Source organism: Centruroides sculpturatus, unplaced genomic scaffold, assembly GCF_000671375.1.
Source record: "Centruroides sculpturatus isolate CEXI.00-Female unplaced genomic scaffold, Cexi_2.0 scaffold607, whole genome shotgun sequence".
NCBI lineage: Eukaryota > Metazoa > Arthropoda > Arachnida > Scorpiones > Buthidae > Centruroides > Centruroides sculpturatus.
In genome coordinates this window covers 213,492-235,051 of record NW_019384856.1, presented here as the reverse complement: position 1 = coordinate 235,051, position 21,560 = coordinate 213,492, and the positions used below count along the sequence as shown (strand labels likewise).

General features: G+C 30.0%; 1 protein-coding gene and 2 long non-coding RNA genes across 5 annotated transcripts in view; all 3 read right to left on the bottom strand.

The window, feature by feature from the left end:
* Nucleotides 1-11,861, bottom strand: part of LOC111630577 (glyoxylate/hydroxypyruvate reductase A-like) — a 33,981-nt gene extending 22,120 nt beyond the window's left edge. The window contains exons 1-3 of the mRNA XM_023374690.1: nt 11,505-11,861; nt 11,120-11,263; nt 32-69 (exon numbers count right to left, since the gene is read on the bottom strand). Of these exons, the coding sequence (XP_023230458.1) occupies nt 32-69; nt 11,120-11,263; nt 11,505-11,631 (309 nt within the window). The 5' untranslated portion in view covers nt 11,632-11,861. The remainder of the gene's footprint in view (nt 1-31; nt 70-11,119; nt 11,264-11,504) is intronic.
* Nucleotides 11,862-17,405: 5,544 nt separating this feature from the next.
* Nucleotides 17,406-18,499, bottom strand: LOC111630583. The gene is made up of 3 exons (XR_002757553.1): nt 18,336-18,499; nt 18,205-18,261; nt 17,406-17,469 (listed from the first exon to the last, which is right to left on the bottom strand). It is a non-coding gene; the product is annotated as an uncharacterized LOC111630583 (long non-coding RNA).
* A 659-nt stretch (nt 18,500-19,158) lies between these two features.
* On the bottom strand, nt 19,159-20,708 carry LOC111630582. Of its 3 annotated transcripts, none has more exons than XR_002757550.1 (4): nt 20,567-20,708; nt 20,367-20,500; nt 20,156-20,290; nt 19,159-19,308 (listed from the first exon to the last, which is right to left on the bottom strand). It is a non-coding gene; the product is annotated as an uncharacterized LOC111630582 (long non-coding RNA). The 3 variants fall into 3 exon arrangements; XR_002757551.1 differs by having other exon boundaries at nt 20,367-20,465; nt 20,567-20,689; XR_002757552.1 differs by lacking the exon at nt 19,159-19,308 and adding an exon at nt 19,547-19,912.
* Nucleotides 20,709-21,560: the final 852 nt, after the last annotated feature.

Below are 21,560 nucleotides of genomic sequence, written 5' to 3'. Positions count from 1 at the left end.
AATAATTTGTTTATTTCATTTTTATGCTTACTTTACTTTTATCAAAATTTTGAAAGATAGCTTCAACTCCTGAAATTAAAATTATACATTACTTTTACATAGCTTATATTCAAATAATATAGGAAAAAATCTATAAAATTTCATTTTTTTAAACTTATTTGAGTTTCAAATATGATAAATGAAAATACTGAAAAATATTTTGAATGTTTTTTTTTAAAAACATTCGAAATATATATTAAGTATTTGATATTTTAAAGAAAAATTTAGACATATTTAAAGTCATTAAGAAATTCTAAATTAGAATTTATAAAAACACAAAAGTACAGTCTCTAGTAATCAAGACTCATTTATCAAAAGGTTCTTTATTATCCAAGGTGAATTTGGAGGCATATTTTGTCAATAAAAACAAGGAAAATTACAGTATAGTTTGTTTCATGAAATTTTGGCTGCGTAAGGTACAGTATTCAAAAGCAGTTCTAGAAGTTTTAAAAATAATGTATTCTGATGACTTCTCATGATAATTTTTAAAAACAGTTTTAAAAAATTTAAATCATAAATCATAGATTTACATTTTCATTATATAATTTAAAAAAACTATTTATTAAAAAAATAACAACATGTGTAGAAAAACTAGAAACAAAGATACCAAATCACACTACACCTTACACATTTTTCCAGCACTGGTTTAATCAAAGCAAACTTTTTCAACCCTGTTCAGGAGGTTAAAAACATATTAAATACAAAATTAAAGAAAAGAACTGAGTTATAATGGTTATAGTTATACCATTAGTTTTAAATTTACAAAATTCAAAACGTTTTTTATGTTTTATGTAGAAGTCTGTGTGAACCCCTTTTATGTTTTATGTTTTATGTACACAAACAAATAATTTATGTAGTTTTAAAATGAAAACATTAAAATAAAATTTAAAAAATAAAATAATTATACATGTTAACAAAAGTTTTTTAAGTTAAGCCTGCTGTTCTCTTGCCTCATTGAGTTATCAACTAGAGACTGCCATGCTTTGGATAACATTTTTCTCCTTGAAATTAATGCATTCACTCATTCTAATATTTGGAATATTTCAAAAGCTTCCATTGATCATAACTTGTTAACATCAAACAACTCTTTTAACCCAAGGCAGACCTATGAATGGGGTCGAAACATTTGTTTTGATTAAATTAGTGGTGTCAAAGTATAGAGAGTGATTGGTATTAAAGAAATATTTTTTAATTTTCTTTACAAGTCATTATTTTAGGTTAGATCTAATTATTGAATATAATTTAATGTGTATGACATAATCTATTAAATTAAACTGAATTTATATTATACATTATATTATATTATACATTAATCAAACATTCTGTTATCCAAATTTTTGATTATTGAGAACTGTACACAATATACATTACTTTAGATAAATCAAAACTCTACTAACTTATACTGCTATGTCAAAATTTTACTAAAAAGATAAAATACAATATTTTCATGCATATAATCCATGATGGCATATAAACAGCAGAAAAATGCTAGAATGAAAACAAAACTACATAACTCACACCACTATATACCTTGCATCTATGAGAACAGCGATTGCCATTACAAATTCATACATATCTGATTTTTAAATTTCTCTATAGAACTCACATCCAAAAGACATCTTGCAGAACCAAAAACAACTAACTCCAGTAAATAATCATGGACAGAAGGACTGTTTTTGATCTCTACCATGGATGATCTTCAGATGATTCCAATTCAAAACCTTTCATCTTCTCACCCTTTTTTCCACCCTTGCCACTTTATTTCCTTTCTTTTTTTTTTATTAAGGACCAATCGAAAAAAGCCTCTCCTCTCAGCAATATTTCCAGCTGTGCACTTTGAGGGATTGAGCTGAATACTATAATACTTGCCCTATACATCAGACAAAAAAAGAAATCATGAGTAGAAATGAAAAAAGGTGAAATTTAGAGTTCTGTTAACAAAGAGATAAAAGAAGAAAGAAGAGAGATGAGAAAAAAGAATGAAGAAAGAAGGAAAGAAAGAGAAACAAGTGCACATATAACAATTATATCATAAAAATGATATAACTGTTACAAAATAAACTAATTTTAAAGTAACAAGACAGTAATTTCATATTTATAATAATTTATGGAACATTAAACTATCTAGTAGAGAAGAAGCAAATCTATCTCAATTAAATATTTTTAGACATTAATATTAGAATTCCAGTTTAAAAATTAAGAAGTAAAACACAGAAATTAGGAGATAAAGTTAAAGTTAGACCTTTAATAACTAGCAAATTAGGTCGTTTAAATAATAGAAAAATATTTAAAAATTAATGTATGAAATAAAATAGAATAGTTGAAATATAGCATACATAATACAGATATGTTATTAATATTTTACTTAATTTGTTTATTAACAGAAAAACTAAAATTTATAAGACTGGATACTGTATTAGTTCAATATATGCATCAATAACAAGAAAAATAGTTTATGATGCATTAAAAAGAAGAAATAAATGAATGAAAAATAGAACTAATGAAATTTGTATGCACAAACAGATGGAATTGATATGGGCAGTGTAATAGGTCTGAAACTAGCTGAAATAGTTACAAAACCAATTGATGAAAAAAGAAATAAAATTAAAGGTATCATTTGTTATTCCCGTTATGTAGATGATATATTAATATTATACAATAATGAAATAATTAAAGATATTTGTTTCTTCTAATATTTCTATAAAATAGTCATATAAACTTTGAACTAGAAATAAAAAAATTAATAAAAATCAATAAGTTGTTTGGATATTAATATAAGGAGAAAAAATCATAGTATAGTGTTTGAAAAAACTTATAAAAAAAGTAATATAGAAAAAAGTTAAGTTATTCATATTTTCCTAATTATATTAAAAAAACAATTTTATAACAGAACAAGAAAATTTTTGCCATACAACTTTAAACCAAGATATAGAAAACAATGTTAAAAAACTTTTAGGGAATATTTGCTTAATGATTATCCTTAAAAAAATGGCAGGATGAATATGAAAAAAAATAGATATTATGTAAAAAATAAAAAATTGGATAAAAGATAATCCTTTAATGTACAAAAATTTATAAAATTTATTTGAAGAACAAAACAAAAAATTTTAACAAGTAGGACATAAACTAGTACCCATATTAACCAACAAACTAAAATTTACAGGTAGGAAAAAAAACCAAAATAAAGAAGACTAATTCAGTGGATGTAGTATATAAATTAGGTGTAATTGTAATAATAATAAAGGAATTTATATAGGAGAAACATATAGACAACTTAAGATTAGAGTGAAACAACATTTAGCAGCACTAAGACTACAACACCATTGGTTGCCTTGGATAAAACATCAAAAATGCAAATGTATAATAGACCAAAGATAATATTAAAATAATAGCATTTGAAAAAAATAGTAAAAAGAAAAATAAGGAAACATTTTGCTATTGTGAAAGAAATTAAAAAACAAAGATGTAAATTTACTAAGTTTAAATACATGTATAAATGTGTCACCAGAGGCGGCCTTAGGGGGTGGCGAGCAGGGCAATCGCCCAGGGCCTCGCGCAAAAACCAAGTAGAAAAAAGTTGATATTTAAAACTTTTTATTTTATCCTTGGCTATTAGTTATAACAATAAAATAAATTTAATTCATAGTACAGTATATATTAATATTAATAAGTGCCTACTATTTCAATTCACATACTTTGCACAAAGGACAAGGGCCTCGCAAAGATCTGCCACCCAGAGCCTCACAATGGATAAGGCCGCCGCTGCACCAGAGTGCTGTACAATTATAGATGTCACAGAAACAAGAATGTGATTGTTGTGGAAAGAATACATTGTAAAATACCAATTGTAAGTTTTTTAAAAAATATGTTGCCTTTTATAATTTTTGCTCTTCTTTTTTGAGATATTTATTTGTTTATAGGCTAAACTTAATCCTATAAAAGTACAGTACTGATGAGGATTGGGGGAGATCAAAATGCTTATATGAGAAAAATAATAAAATTAATAACAGTTTTAATTTTCTTTATTTAAATGTCTACTAGGACAAATCATATAGACCAGTAGTTCTTAGCCTTTTTAGTGGTAAGCACCCCTTGAATATGAAAATAAGCTTTTGCACTCCCTTAAAAAATGCATGTGTATATTTTTTATTTAAGAAAATACATTTATTGCATAAACAAAATGCCATGTTTATTTACAATATATATTATTATATAACATAAAAAGCAATATTTAAATTTTAATGGCTAGGTTGTTGTTGTTTATTCATAATAATTCTATTAAAAACGAGGCTCTTTTTTTGAAAGAGCCACGCATAAATCATCAGATGCATTTAAGCAATTTCTGGCTTTTGTTCTGATGTGCAAAAGTGCTGTATTCAAGGTATGCAAACATGTCTCAACTAGTTTCTGTACTGCATGTGACAATGTGACTACATTAACTGCATGTACTGATGACTGATGACAAGTGCTATGTGCTGAGAGATGGTAGAGTAGAGAGTGTAGAAGTGGGAGTGCTGTATTGCTGGGTGCCATGGTTTGTAGAGAACACGGTTGCCTCGTTCATATTTTTTTTTTATTTAAATTTTTGAAATTTCTCTAACACCCCTGGAAACCTCTCTCACACCTCCAGGGGTGCATGCACCCTTGGAGGTGTGAGAGTTAAGTTAAGAACTGCTGATATAGACAGTTCATATAGGACAGATCTACTAGGACTTATTATACTGGTGTCCAAGTCCTGCAAAATGAGGAAACGTATCCAGAGAAAGAAGGAAAAAAAAATGTGCGCTGTTATAAAAGCCTAATGTTTCCATGTTTGGTGTATTATATGCAGTATTATGCTTGTGTAAGAAAGGAGTACAGACATTCATTCTCATATGTTTTACTACATGAACAAATTGAATACTTTACTAAAATTTTTCTCAGTATATATTTTGTAGACAGTTATTGTGTGTGTGTGTGTGTGTGTGTGTGTGTGTGTTTGAAATAGCTATTGTTATTATTTAATAAACAACACAAATGAAGCAATATGATAAAAAAAGATTATTTTTTAACATTCCATAGGCATTTGTATGTTCCATGTATGAAATTTAGGAGGTTCCCTTTCAGTATTTTATTTTTCATCTCAATTGCTTTACAATTACATATTTGAATATTTGAATTACATATAGAAAACCAATATTATAATGTTTGAATTGGTACCTTCTAAACTGCATACCTGTAAGCGTCACACATTCAACAGCCGATCCAGAGATATGGAATATATGGGTAGTTAGATCACACAAAAGTTTTGTTTCTATTCTAGAAATTTTTTGCAGATTATATACCATGGATTATCTACATGAAATTATGGTACCTAAGTATCACAAAAAGATATAAGTATAATTATTATTGAATAATTTAAAAAAAAAATCAGCATATTATAAATATTTGTTAATTTTAAAGCTGGAACCATCTTCCAAATACTAAAATTCACAGCTTCCTCCCGTTTTCCAGCATTCATTGATTAAAAACAAATGTTTTTGGCTACCTTCAGTGGCCTGCATCAGGTTAAAGCCTTCATACCTCAAAAGTGGTTGAATTTTAAAAGATTAAGATTTTCACTCCAAGAGAAAATATTTTTATTTTACAAATTTAATAAAACTATTTCTCAGTATGTTTGTCATTTTAAAAAATCATTACAAATAAACTTACACCTTTGTACAACCAGCAACAAATTTAATAAAAATTAAGAATATTTTCAACCAGATTCACTGATCTTCCTCAGTTACAATGTTCTGTAACTTCAAGTCAAAAACATTCATAATTTTTATTAAATTTGTTGCCGGATGTACAAAGGTGCAAGTTTTTTGAACTATTTACCTCCAGTTATTTTTGAATTTCATGGTTATTACAAATGAATTAAATGTTTTTAATGTATACATTTTAAACTAAAAATTAGTTATAAACAAACTTTCAGATAAAAAATCTCATCCTGTATCATCAGAAATTTAGAATAAAAACAATTTTGTAATAATCATCATGAAATGTAATTAAAACTTTAAAAATTGTGAAAATATATCCATTATCTAGAATTAAATTTAAAGAAATAAAAATGGGAAGATTTAAATATTTTACATTCTAATAAAACATAAAATTCATCTGGATACGAGTCCAAGTTTACTTGCCATGTCTAATCACCAGGAACAACTATTTCCATTGCAGAGACAACCTTTCTTTAGAGGCTATGCCTCTGCACGAATATGTAAAACAGTTTAAAATGTCCACAGGTGACAATCCCAACACAATTAAAAATATAATATTTGTTTGTAGAAATGGGCTGGCAGAATTACATTTTAATAAAATATAAAATTCATCTGGATACGAGTCCAAGTTTACTTGCCATGTCTAATCACCAGGAACAACTATTTCCATTGCAGAGACAACCTTTCTTTAGAGGCTATGCCTCTGCACGAATATGTAAAACAGTTTAAAATGTCCACAGGTGACAATCCCAATCCCCACAGGTATTTTACATTCGTTTTTCTCACTTTTTTTCAAATTTTTTTAAAAATAATAATCTCTTAAAATGAAGTCTTAATTTGATAAATTACTTCTATCTATTAAAAAAAATCCTTTCAACAGTTATTTCCTTACAGGGACCTGCTGGAGCTGAAGTTTGTCTTTCCTGTCAATAAACTTCAATCAGAACTGCATTAGCAACATTTACACATTAGTAAAATGTAAAAGATGACAATATTTAAAATTGTAGTATATCACAATACCACTCGTTGAACCTTTATCCCCGGTACTGATTAGATTTCAGAACAAATGTTTTTTGCCTCACCCAAGGTCTGCTTCAGGTTAATATTTATTCTATCCAAAGTGATCCTAATTATCATATGTCCATAAAATTTTCAGACAGTTGTATCTACTCTCCAACACCAATATTCAGACAATGTTCCAATCCAAAGTGAGGTCCTCTAGCTCAACAAGATGTGCCTGCAAAACTGTTCATTTCCCATTAAAGCAAAAATGTTCAATGTAAGTAGAATTTATTGCTGAAAGAAATTATACAGGCTGTTTAAAACAAAAAGAAAAACTATCAGATTCTTTTTATAATGCCAGAGAGGTAAAATAACAAATCTATACAGAATCGGCATTTTTTACTTTTGTTCTCTAACTTGAATGGTCTGTAACTCAGTTTTTCCTGCCCCTTGGAGCTTCGAGTTAGAGAAGTTTTACTGTATTTGGCCTAAATTTGTAACCAATCTGATGCTAGTTATCGTCAGATATGAACAGGTGTAGATTAAGTGTAAACTAGTCGATTTTACAGCACATTAATTGGACGTGACATTTAACTAAATTTGTATGATCATTGTATATTTGACCATTCACTGTGCAGTTATTGATTCAACATCACTATATCATACCTTTCAACAAAGTAGGTGGAGATTCTTGGATCCAATATGTTGGATTTTTCATGCAATAATCATGAGATACTCATGTTCAGTGAAATATTAATGCCATTTATTTCAACTAAGCTACAATTTTGAGACAAAAAAAGTTTGACTGATTATCATACATATAAGATCATCATAATTACTTAATTAAATTATTGAAACTATAAAATATACATATAAATATATAAAATATCTTTAGCAATAAATATATTGCTTATTAATTCTTTGCCAATATAAAACACTTTCAAGACATGCTAACACAAAACTACACACCATAACTGCAGATATTCATCATTTTGTCAACAAACTCTTTTGAGCTATAGTTTTTAGACCAATAGAAGAAAGTTTATTGGTTCTTTAGAACTAGGTGAAGAGTAATATCATAAGCTGCAACATCATGAGATCGTCAAAGGAAAGGATCTACTAGGACTTATTATACTGGTGTCCAAGTCCTGCAAAATGAGGAAACGTATCCAGAGAAAGAAGGAAAAAAAAATGTGCGCTGTTATAAAAGCCTAATGTTTCCATGTTTGGTGTATTATATGCAGTATTATGCTTGTGTAAGAACATTCAGAGTACAGACATTCATTCTCATATGTTTTACTACATGAACAAATTGAATACTTACTAAAATTTTTCTCAGTATATATTTTGTTTACAGGTATTGTGTGTGTGTGTGTGTGTGTGTGTTTGGAATAGCTATTGTTATTATTTAATAAACAACACAAATGAAGCAATATGATAAAAAAAGATTATTTTTTAACATTCCATAGGCATTTGTATGTTCCATGTATGAAATTTAGGAGGTTCCCTTTCAGTATTTTATTTTTCATTTCAATTGCTTTACAATTACATATTTGAATATTTGAATTACATATAGAAAACCAATATTATGTTTGAATTGGTACCTTCTAAACTGCATACCTGTAAGCGTCACACATTCAACAGCCGATCCAGAGATATGGAATATATGGGTAGTTAGATCACACAAAAGTTTTGTTTCTATTCTAGCAATTTTTTGCAGATTATATACCATGGATTATCTACATGAAATTATGGTACCTAAGTATCACAAAAAGATATAAGTATAATTATTATTGAATAATTTAAAAAAAAAATCAGCATATTATAAATATTTGTTAATTTTAAAGCTGGAACCATCTTCCAAATACTAAAATTCACAGCTTCCTCCCGTTTTCCAGCATTCATTGATTAAAAACAAATGTTTTCGGCTACCTTCAGTGGCCTGCATCAGGTTAAAGCCTTCATACCTCAAAAGTGGTTGAATTTTAAAAGATTAAGATTTTCACTCCAAGAGAAAATATTTTTATTTTACAAATTTAATAAAACTATTTCTCAGTATGTTTGTCATTTTAAAAAATCATTACAAATAAACTTACACCTTTGTACAACCAGCAACAAATTTAATAAAAATTAAGAATATTTTCAACCAGATTCACTGATCTTCCTCAGTTACAATGTTCTGTAACTTCAAGTCAAAAACATTCATAATTTTTATTAAATTTGTTGCCGGATGTACAAAGGTGCAAGTTTTTTGAACTATTTACCTCCAGTTATTTTTGAATTTCATGGTTATTACAAATGAATTAAATGTTTTTAATGTATACATTTTAAACTAAAAATTAGTTATAAACAAACTTTCAGATAAAAAATCTCATCCTGTATCATCAGAAATTTAGAATAAAAACAATTTTGTAATAATCATCATGAAATGTAATTAAAACTTTAAAAATTGTGAAAATATATCCATTATCTAGAATTAAATTTAAAGAAATAAAAATGGGAAGATTTAAATATTTTACATTCTAATAAAACATAAAATTCATCTGGATACGAGTCCAAGTTTACTTGCCATGTCTAATCACCAGGAACAACTATTTCCATTGCAGAGACAACCTTTCTTTAGAGGCTATGCCTCTGCACGAATATGTAAAACAGTTTAAAATGTCCACAGGTGACAATCCCAATCCCCACAGGTATTTTACATTCGTTTTTCTCACTTTTTTTCAAATTTTTTTAAAGATAATAATCTCTTAAAATGAAGTCTTAATTTGATAAATTACTTCTATCTATTAAAAAAAATCCTTTCAACAGTTATTTCCTTACAGGGACCTGCTGGAGCTGAAGTTTGTCTTTCCTGTCAATAAACTTCAATCAGAACTGCATTAGTAACATTTACACATTAGTAAAATGTAAAAGATGACAATATTTAAAATTGTAGTATATCACAATACCACTCGTTGAACCTTTATCCCCGGTACTGATTAGATTTCAGAACAAATGTTTGCCTCACCCAAGGTCTGCTTCAGGTTAATATTTATTCTATCCAAAGTGATCCTAATTATCATATGTCCATAAAATTTTCAGACAGTTGTATCTACTCTCCAACACCAATATTCAGACAATGTTCCAATCCAAAGTGAGGTCCTCTAGCTCAACAAGATGTGCCTGCAAAACTGTTCATTTTTCCCATTAAAGCAAAAATGTTCAATGTAAGTAGAATTTATTGCTGAAAGAAATTATACAGGCTGTTTAAAACAAAAAGAAAAACTATCAGATTCTTTTTATAATGCCAGAGAGGTAAAATAACAAATCTATACAGAATCGGCATTTTTTACTTTTGTTCTCTAACTTGAATGGTCTGTAACTCAGTTTTTCCTGCCCCTTGGAGCTTCGAGTTAGAGAAGTTTTACTGTATTTGGCCTAAATTTGTAACCAATCTGATGCTAGTTATCGTCAGATATGAACAGGTGTAGATTAAGTGTAAACTAGTCGATTTTACAGCACATTAATTGGACGTGACATTTAACTAAATTTGTATGATCATTGTATATTTGACCATTCACTGTGCAGTTATTGATTCAACATCACTATATCATACCTTTCAACAAAGTAGGTGGAGATTCTTGGATCCAATATGTTGGATTTTTCATGCAACAATCATGAGATACTCATGTGCAGTGAAATATTAATGCCACTTATTTCAACTAAGCTACAATTTTGAGACAAAAAAAGTTTGACTGATTATCATACATATAAGATCATCATAATTACTTAATTAAATTATTGAAACTATAAAATATACATATAAATATATAAAATATCTTTAGCAATAAATATATTGCTTATTAATTCTTTGCCAATATAAAACACTTTCAAGACATGCTAACACAAAACTACACACCATAACTGCAGATATTCATCATTTTGTCAACAAACTCTTTTGAGCTATAGTTTTTAGACCAATAGAAGAAAGTTTATTGGTTCTTTAGAACTAGGTGAAGAGTAATATCATAAGCTGCAACATCATGAGATAGTCAAAGGAAAGTAGTCAGGTGACTACAGAATCGTGTCAGTGACAGTATGACTAGTTCGAACTGGGTTTAAGAGGAATGAATTCTGTCCACATTCGAAGATAGCTCATTAACCAGGTCAAAAACGTTAGTATTTCAACACCCTATCAATTCTTAAAAATGTATTGTTACTTCTTTAAATTAACCACATCGACTAATTTGACTTTTAAAAAGTCAAAATAGTATAAAATTAAAAAAATATTAACAAAATAAATGAGAAACGAATGCAGAAATATATTACTGGTATTTAAAAATTAATTTCCATACCTGCCCAAGTTGACTGCACCCATTTCATATTTGGAATATAATCTAATATCTTTGAGATGACGGCAGCATCAGTAATTAGGATTTCAGCATCTTTCAATATTTCAATTTCTTCTGGAAGGATTTCTGTGCATTTTTTACATTCCTCTAAATAATATTATGATAATATAATATTAATATAGGCTACCTTTATAAATGAATTTAAAAAAAATTAAATTAAATATATGAAACTTCTTATATAAATTATAAAATTTAAAGTATATACATATACTGTACATATCAGTAGACGATAGTAATGTATAATTATACAGTAATTATTACAACATTTTAACTATATTTCTTGTATTTTTATACAAAATGTTAAAAATAAATCTAATAAAATATTTACCAGCTAATCTTATCTGTTTAAAATTAAGCTCAGGTAAAGACGATCGCAAGCACGGTAACAGGTTATGAACTTCGGACCAAACGTAAACGGTTCTCTGTAAGTTAGACATGACTTTTCTGAACAGCATCTCATCTCACCTCACATTTAAATACCCTACTACAAAGCACGTGGTTTGAAAGTCAACGCAAGGTAAACCCGAGAGATGGCGTTATTTTGGTCAAAGTTACTCTGATGCAATTAATTTAAAGCGTCGACTGTTGAAAAAATAAAAATAATTCTGTCATAACTCTACTGTAAATTTTCCTTACTCACACTCGAAACTTATTATCTTCGGCAGGATCAGCACGTGTTTCTTGATACTCTACGGCCACCTACTCGATAATATCATAGACATCATATTCATAATTCTGTATCAGAAATCTATTTATTTACAAAAATGTGTTTGATAATTCAATTGAACCATCATTTTGTAATATAAATGTTCAATATATTTTTTTAAAAACATTATAAATAAATTGTTTAATCGACGTTAAATTTATATTAGAGTTTTGTTTTTACTCTTCTTTTTACTCCCAGACATTAGTGAAGCGGGACAAAATTGGCGGGGGCGAGTGGTTGTCTTGTTAAAAAAAATTGTTATCAAAGAACGCAAAAATTGTATTGTGTTATACATTTTTTAAATTTCAATACATGTAAACTTTACAAATATATACTATTATAAATATTTAAAAACTCTATTCTTTCGCATATTTCTCAGTTGAGTGAATTTCTTTTTTTAGTAGATTGATTACTGTCGTTATTTACAATGTCATGAAATTTTTCGCAAGAATTTGTTAAATTATATTTCACACATAATATGGCTTTTTAAAGTCTCAACACTTAATTATAATTTGTCAGATGTCCACACTTTATTTACGGTAGGAAAAACGCGTTCAGTCGCGGCATTAGTTCCTGGTAAGGACAGCGCGTATCCCACAATTTTTAATGTATTATTGTATGGAACATAGTTCAAAATGACGAAATATTTCTAACCATTTGTTCTCTGTTGAGATTTTTGCTGATGCCCAAAATTTAACCTTTTCCTTATCAGTGTGTTTTTTTAAATAATGATACCTCATTAAAAATATTACAATCTGGAAACTGTTGACTAATGAGATCGAGTGATTTTTGCACATCTTCCCAATTAAGTTCTTGTTTTAACATAATGTTCAATGTGTAATTGTGGAATGTTCAATATCATTGTAATGTTCAAGATCATTGTAATGTACCGTCCACTCTTCCAAATAATCTAAGCAGTTACTATAGAACATTTTGATGTGATTCATGAAATCTGCTCGATTGCACCTTGTTCTACCAACTGACTTATACTATTACGGATGGTTTTTTTTTTTTAAACTCTTTCCACCCTATAGGCATTAAGAGGGCCTCTTTTCGCAAGCCCATTATGGGTTGGCCAGACCCACAATGGGGCTGCCGGGTAGTGAGGGACGGGGCCCGACATATCCGAACAGACCACCCCACAAAAAATTCCTGGGGATTTTCCGACCCGTTCGGATTCGAGCCCGGGTCCCCCAGAGCGGTGGGCTGCCACCTTAACTGCTTGGCCATCCAGTCGTCGAATCGGTCGAGCATAGTAATCGCGTCTAATCTCGTCTTGAAAGCTCTCGCAAAACATTTATTTTTATTAATTTATATATATTTATATATATAATAATTTTATTAATATTTATTATCAATAATTCTAAATACAATACGTAGTTGTTGTCGTAAAACGCTGAATGTCCATTGCCCATTATCCCAGTGTCCGTTGTCGAGTCGGTAGATTAACTGGTCTTTCCACTAATAGTTCAAACTTAGCTAGAGACAATATTTGCCGCTAGTTGGCGCCACTGTTAGCAGAAGAGCGTTGTTCTTGCTATGTGTATACTGAGGTCAGTGATTTCGACTTATAATAATTGTGTTTTTTTAGCTACATAAAATTGCTAACGTGCTTTGTGCCAGGATGCAAGGCAGGATATAAGTCATCGAACGAGAAGAGACATTTTTTCCGTGTTCCTAGCGATAAGATTGAGGAGTGGATCGATACATTCCACGAGACGACAAGATGCTACAAGTAAATGTTACGTTTGTGACGTACATTTTACGAGTAGATTTATTTTAAAAACCTACTCCCATGTTATAAATGGAGAGAAAGTAGAAATTCCACGAGATCGCTGGACATTAATTTAACGTCAGATGCATATCCATCAAACTTCCCTAATTGTCCTAAGTACAGTATATTAGTAAGTCTGTACCTCAAAAACGATCAACGCGATGTCTCACAAGGAATGAAGAACCATCTAGAAAGAGATCCCGAAAAGACAATACCAGGGGTAAATATTTGTGTTTTTTATGTAATCTTAATCCTCAGTGAGCCATGTAACTTCTTGCCCTTGCTGAGTCTCAGTGGTCTCTCGGACCCTGTGTTTTAATATAAAATTATTAAATTTTATCTATCGCGTAAAAACTACAATTTCACCGTTAAATTCTGCGCTTTGTTTTCTTTCTTTCTTTCTTGCTGTATTGATGACAAAATTGCGTTTTTAATGTTTATTTTTATATAATTTGATAGCTACGCGACAATCGTGACGCGTAGCTATCATTCTTTTATTTATATTATTCCATAACGTTTAGGGTCTAATTAGCTAACTTCTAGTTGTTTGATTCTGTTTGAACGAGTAAGCATTTTCTCAGAATTATCTGGTGGAAAATATCAATTTTCCATCAGACAATTCTGGTGGACAATTCTACAATAAGAAAATCGCTCCCTCTACGTAAATCAAGGTAAAACTGTAAACAAATGTTAGATAATCGCTATTTTCGTCGTTTTTCAGCTCCAATTTAGCTCTAATTTACATATGTATTGACGTTATTTAAACGAATAAGTGTTTTGATAGAAACATTTCGAGGTAAAATTGTCCGCAAAACTAAAATACTTTTGGTTTAATTATTTTCCGCTATTACGCAATATCTAGAAGTACAGTCGACCCCCTATAACACTGTTGATAATTCCGTTTTATATGAATTCCATGTTGTACGAGTCACTTAGATTTTACAAATACGTGAGCCGTTCAAAGCCTGGCACACGTATTTGTAAAATCTAAGTGACTCGTACAACATGGAATTCATATAAAACGGAATTATCAACAGTGTTATAGGGGGGTCGACTTGTAATGAGTTTCCCCGGTAAATTTTTCGACTGGAAGCTTTTGATATGACAACTAGTCCAAGTAAAGTCAAATAAAAGAAACGTTCTAACCGCATGTTGATCGGACTGAAAAGTTGGAAGAATATAAATTTTTTCAGTATTTTTATATTTAAAAAAATGTTAACTAAATATTGAGCTGGGTTTGTGAGACCCACTGTGATTCACTGAGGGCTATCTCTCTGTGGCCCACCTTTCCTTGTAAATACTTTAAGATGAATCTTCTGATATTTTTTTTATCAATCAAAACTGACTTAGTGTAATGATTATATAATCTTGTATTAAACTCTTAACTTATGTTTTCTTTTCAATTAGCGTTTCTTTGGAATGATAAGACAAGGAAGTAGAAGCAATTCTCATCCCACAACAATGCAGTTCTTATACCTGTACAGACTGATGACTGTGTGCAATTTGGTTCGTCCTCCCAAACGAGCATCAGTTCAAACTGATCCTGGATCTTCCCTTATTACTTTAAAAAATCTTCTTCATAGTCATAAAAAACCATTTAAGGAAATTCGAGAACAATTGGAAGAACATTTAGAAAATTTGCTTTCTAATCCAAGCCTGTCCTATGGAGATACTAATGATAGTGAATTATTAGATCATGATTATTGTGCACCAGAAACATTTAAGTTTATTCTACATTATTTAGGAGGTTACATTGTTTATCATCTACTGCCATCACTCGGTTGTGATGAATGCAAAAATATATTAAGCTTATATAGTGGTGCCTCGTATAACGTACGCCTCGAATAACGGACGCTGCGAACAACGGACTTTCCGTTCGACAGTTACGTGAGGTGAACAACGGTCTTTCTGCGAACAATTGCTAATGATGTTTCCACTATTTTGCCGTTGCCAATGACAATCTGTTATTTTTATAATATATTAGTATTATTAGAATATATTATTAGTATATCTGAAGTACAGAGCTCCCGTTGGGATTCGGCTTGCTCCCTTGTTTATTACGTACTGTACATCACCTCAGTGCAGGGTATTTACAATTATTCAAGTGTTGTGCAAATCATGGCTTCTAAAAAACCAAAAAGATGATTTCAATTGAAACAAAGTAAGACATCATCAGAAAAAGTGAAAGTTGACAAAAACTTCCTTGTCAAATGGGGAGAGGTTCAGGAGTTTACCAACACTTATTATCCAAACAGAGCTGAGGCCAACAGGATCAATGACCTCTGCAATGACACCCTTGCCCGTCATTTCTGACAGGTGTTGAAGAAGAGAGAGAAACAGACCACCTTGGACATGTTTTTCAAGAAGCAAGCTGCCAAAAAACAAAGGATGGAACAAGAGGAGTTGACCCTGCAAGCTCCCGTAGCCTCTCCTGAATCTGACTCCGATTAAAAAACAATAAAAAAAGACCCGCTGCAATGTGTAAAAAGTCTGTATCTGTACGAATGTGTAAAGAAAGAGTTCCTCCACTTCCTCCTCACAACATTGACTACCCGGCATAATTGGTGACTGCTCCATTTTCATTTTTTTATGGTACAGTACGGTTATTTTATGCTGCGGAACGAATTATATGTTTTAACATGTATTTCTATAGGAAAATGCGTTTCGTATAACGGACGTTTCACTTAACGGACGTGCATCTGGAACGGATTAAGCACGTTTTGCGAGGCACCACTGTATTTTAATTTTTTAAAAATTGAACATTTGTACAAGCTCTTGAGAGAATGATTACTTGATTCAAGGAAAGTGGACAGCTGGGAGTTCGACCCGATCGAAGTTGCAAACCAATTACTTCCTTGCATCTCCTACAGATTCGCCCATTGGACTGGATCAGTTTCAATTTTTAGTATTCATTGAAATGAAAATGGAATTAAATAAGCGAACATAAAATACAAATAATTAAATAATTTTTATTTTATATTTTATTTGTTATTAAAATTGAAGAAACTTCAATTTCAATAAGAAATAGATACGGATACGGATATGTCGGGCCCGTACCTCACCACCCGGCCATTGTGGGTCTGGCCGAACCCATAATGGGCTCGCTGAAAGAGGCCCTCTTAGTCCCCACAGGGCGAAGAGAATTTAAAAAAAAAAAAAAAGTATGTGGGTAGGTGCGCTTTTGTTCGCCCCTTTTGAAGCTTAATAATTCCTGTTGTTTTTGTAGATGATTTTTGAAATTTTGCAGAGGTTTGTGTATTGGAGGGATTGATGCTATTAAATTTTGTTGGTTAAAGATCGACGGGGTGGAGAGATAAAGGGGGTCAAGTGTCGTATCTCCAGTAGGGTCGGACGTAATGGTGACTTGATTATACATGTTCGGGTTAGCTGCCGAAATATTACCATCTAATTTCTTCTTAACTATCTAAGTAAGATTAACATCATATTCAATACTTCAGTAATTGATGTAGAATAATTAAAAAAAAANTAAAAAAATTATATTTCAAATAAATATCACTTAAATATATTTTAAAATACCTGAATGTTTCTCAATTGTTCTAGTTTTTCCCGTTCGTAAATATGGCTCTCGTATATTAGTTTTATCTTCGCGAACTTGAATGTAAGCCTTATCTATTTGAAAGTAATGGAAATTATCAACATTTATTATCCATTGTTTATCATAAAAATAAATTTCCATACTTTAACTCGCTTCATTATCTTTTTAAGTTTGGGCCAATTCAAAATTGTTTTCGATCTTGTCAATTTTCTTAAACCCAAATTTTGTTTCAGATATATTACCCATCGATTCGGTCTCTTAAAACATAAAATAATTGTAAATTTCATTATACGTACTCTATTATAAAGAATACAGTAAATATCAAATGTATTGCATTCATTGGCGATTTGGGTAGAAGCAATCTAAATCCTCAAGATATAGGGCCAAAAACTTTCATACGGTCTTGGTCCAGTTAGTACAATATTATATGTCATGAAATGTTATACTGTACTAACTGGGATTCTATTGCTTGTACAGCAGCGTACGGTGACAATTTTCAAAAGAGACCAGATATGAGAAAACTTATTTTTCATGCATTCTAAAATTATTTAAACACCAGGAAAAAAAATCATTTTATTTACTTGTTATCGGCACATTAATGTTACTTTTCCCAGCTCCGTTATAAATGAGCCCTGAGAGTTGTTCAGGTTGGTTCGTGGAAGAGTTGAATTCAGCGTAAAGAGGGGAGAACGGATGGGAAAAATACACGAAAAAATACATACTTTTCATGTAAAATGTTTCAAATACAGCTGCATTAAAAGTGATATTTAGACGGTAGTTTACTTCAAGGAATTTAGAGGACTAGCCTAGTCCCCCCTAGTCCATTTTTGGCATGCCACTGGGCTTGTACAATATTAAATATTGTGTGATACCGGCTTTAACTTATATAAATGCATATATGGGATCTCTTATGTTCAGGTTTGTCCAAAACCCAGGTCTTGGACAAATGTGGACATAAGAGGCCCTCTATATACTTTGAAGGTATTACATACCTCGGAAACTGCTTTATATGTTAAACTTGAACTTTGCTTTCGTTTCTCTGTCATTATCTGCAATTTATTTAAATATTTTACTAAAAAATAAAGAATAGGCCTAATCAGTTTTTTCTTAGCTTCATCCTTACTCTGATAGCGCTATAAGTGTGATTTATTCTTCGTGATTCGAACTGTTTCTTTTGATACAGTTCGAAAAGTACGCTCTTCATTTACAATCATATTTAAGATTTAATAATGAAAAAATCATTTAAAGAAAAATCAAGATAAAATACATTCTCTTACTTTGTATGAACTTATTTCTATTTCTTTTCTTATTAAAAATCCTCGTAAACAAGCTTGAAAATGTATAAACATCAAATTAAAATCTATTTCTTCTGATGATTCTCGTGAATTTATATAAGAACTATTTAGTAATTTGTGGTTCTTTATGATGCTAAGATTGTCACCAGCGATATTAAATTTGTCGCATTTTTTCGATTTATCAAAGTTGTTACTTCTATTTAAAAGTTTAGACGACCAAGTAAAAATATTCGGATGAGAACGTAAATTCTATTGATAGTTTTAAAATATTTAATTTTTACGTAAAAATTTGAATTATCTTTTAAGAATTTTAGTAAATATTTATAAAGAATCTACTTTTCTCATTTTTGAATTCAAATTTTTTCCGTTATGCTCCGCTCCTTCCACTATTTTTGAATTGCTGTAGCTGTATTAAAATCTAACAAAAGATAGTAATTTTTAACAATTTTTGTAACTTACTGTTCTGCACAACGTGGCATTTGGGTTTGGTACAGAAATTTCTGAGATTGCAAGTGTGTATTCGATCCCGGATTCCTAGAGCGTAGGTCGAAATCTTAATCGCCTGGATCATCCGGTCTCCGAAAGATAATGACTAAATATTGCTAAGTCTAAAAATTTTTAATTTTTTAATTTGATAAAATTTTACCCATTGATTTCGTTCATTTTCGAATTTGTGTCTCACTATATAACCCTTCGACAAATTTCAAAACTGTAAAGTAAACGATATCTCTTCTTCTTCATTTGAAATGCTGGAAGCTGAATGTATATTTTCTTCCAAGAAGCTCGAATTTTCGCTTCAGTCTAAACATTTAAAAACAATTATAATCGTAAATATGAGTTATTCTAAATTAATAATAATCATTTTTTTTTAATGTGAAATATCCATTATTTTATGCGGTGCCGTAACTAGGTAGGTGCAAAGGGTACAGAAACACAGGATCCAGGACAAAAGGGTTTTGCGGAAATCAAACCGATTTCATAATTTTTTTTGTTGTTGTTAAAATGAAAGATAACCAATTATTTCTATTGTGCTTGCTTAAAAAAATTTTTTTGAATCAAAAACAGGATACAAAAATAAAATTTTGCACATGGCACATGAAAATCTAGTTACGCACAGATTTATGACTATCAAATGACTAAACTATGGATTTATTAAACTTTTTAGTACAAGTTTAAACTCAAAATCGTGAAAATTGTAAATTATACATTGTATACATACACAAACAAATACAAGAACACAACTTAAAGCACTTAGATCTAAAAGGTTCATCGTACACTTCATAACAGATTAAAAGTTTGGTCTCTTTAAAAAATGACAAAATTCTTATAGAAAAATGACACATCACCTGTGTTCAATGAGGACGAGAACAAATGAACAAATCTGACACAACAGAGAGCTACACACCTATAAATGAGACACAGAGTTACAAAAACGACAAGAATCCGGGGAAAAATGTCAATCGTCACAAATGTTTAAAACAGTAACTAAAACCAGTAATCAAAAAGCGAACATAATTGCAAGAAAGCTACCAAAATTGACTAATTTAATTTATCCTCTTGAACACAATTTAATTACAACACAGCACACTTAAATATCTCATTTTACAATAGAAAATTATGATAAAATTCTAGTCATATGCTAACTTACCATAATTGCCAGTCTTTTATTTTTTATAGAAAGATAATTTCTTACTGCATGTTGTATAACTTTAATTTGCTTAAAATAAAATTTCCCGTAGAATATAATTTTTTTCCAATTTCTTATTCTCGTAACTGCATTTTTCTTCAAAACAATGGAATTTTAAAGTTTTTATATACTAATATACTTAATCAGCAGTTTAAAATTAAATGTGCCTTACCTTTTTTTTCAACTCTTCGTACGAATGCTTTTGATTTTTCTCTGAAAATCGATCGCAACTTTCCTCTGCAGTAATCTTGTGCTATCGCGACATATCATTCTAAACCAACGTTGTAATTTATTAGTCGTTGGATTCTTATGAAACAAAATTATGTAAATTAATTAAAAATAAGTGAAATATTAAATTATTTAACACATTACCATAAAGATAATGATTGCTTTTAAATTCATTTGATCTGATCTGATCAGATAGCCTCTAGATGATAAACTTTGCAACCTCTGTACTAGGAAATAGAGTTTCTGGTATATTTTTTTATGGTTTTTCTTTGTATGATCATTCTCCACCAGCTCTGTATAATAACAGCTGAATGTTGCTAACCAGCAAGAAATAATAGAATAAAAAAAGAATTTAAACTTAAATTTCTATATTTTAAAAAACCACGAACTCGTAAGTAAAGAGAATAATTTTGCTTCGAACGATACAACCTCTAATAGCTGCTTGGAAACTAATCAGAACAGGCCAATTTTTGTTGTACTTACGATTTAGTAAGAACAGTTTTATCAATTTTTGCAGCTTAATTACGGCAGCATTCTGTATAAAACGATTTAATTATTTATTAGTCCATTTACTACAAAGTGCATAAAGTGTGCAAACAATAGGAAATTCTTTATCGTTACAGGTTGAGTAATGGTGCTGTGTAAGACTGGGTAGAGATAATTCTCCTTGTCTGTCGAAGATCCTCATTGGTTTACGACAGCGAAGAACAAGAAGCTGACAGAATGATGGTATGGTGCAGCTAATGGAACATGCATGTCATTGTGCCCTTCTTCCTTAAAACATCTGTTATTGGGAATAATTATCATGTTGGGAGATGAAATAATACCGGACCTCGAAGTAATGAAGTAATGTGTGATTTTGCTTATTTTTTTTCTATTGGTTTCAAACTTTACGCACACCCTGTATAAATTTTTATTATTTACAATAAATTTTACTTTGTTTTTATATTGCAGAAGTAATGATTTTTTATTATTCTTTCTGATATATTTTAAAATAATGACACAGTTTTTCATTTGTAAATATTTTCCCTTTTCAATCATCATTTTAACCCTTAATATAACAATATTATAAAATATTATTATATTGATAGAACTTAGCAGTTTAAACTCTGATCTTACCTTCTTTATAATAAACTAG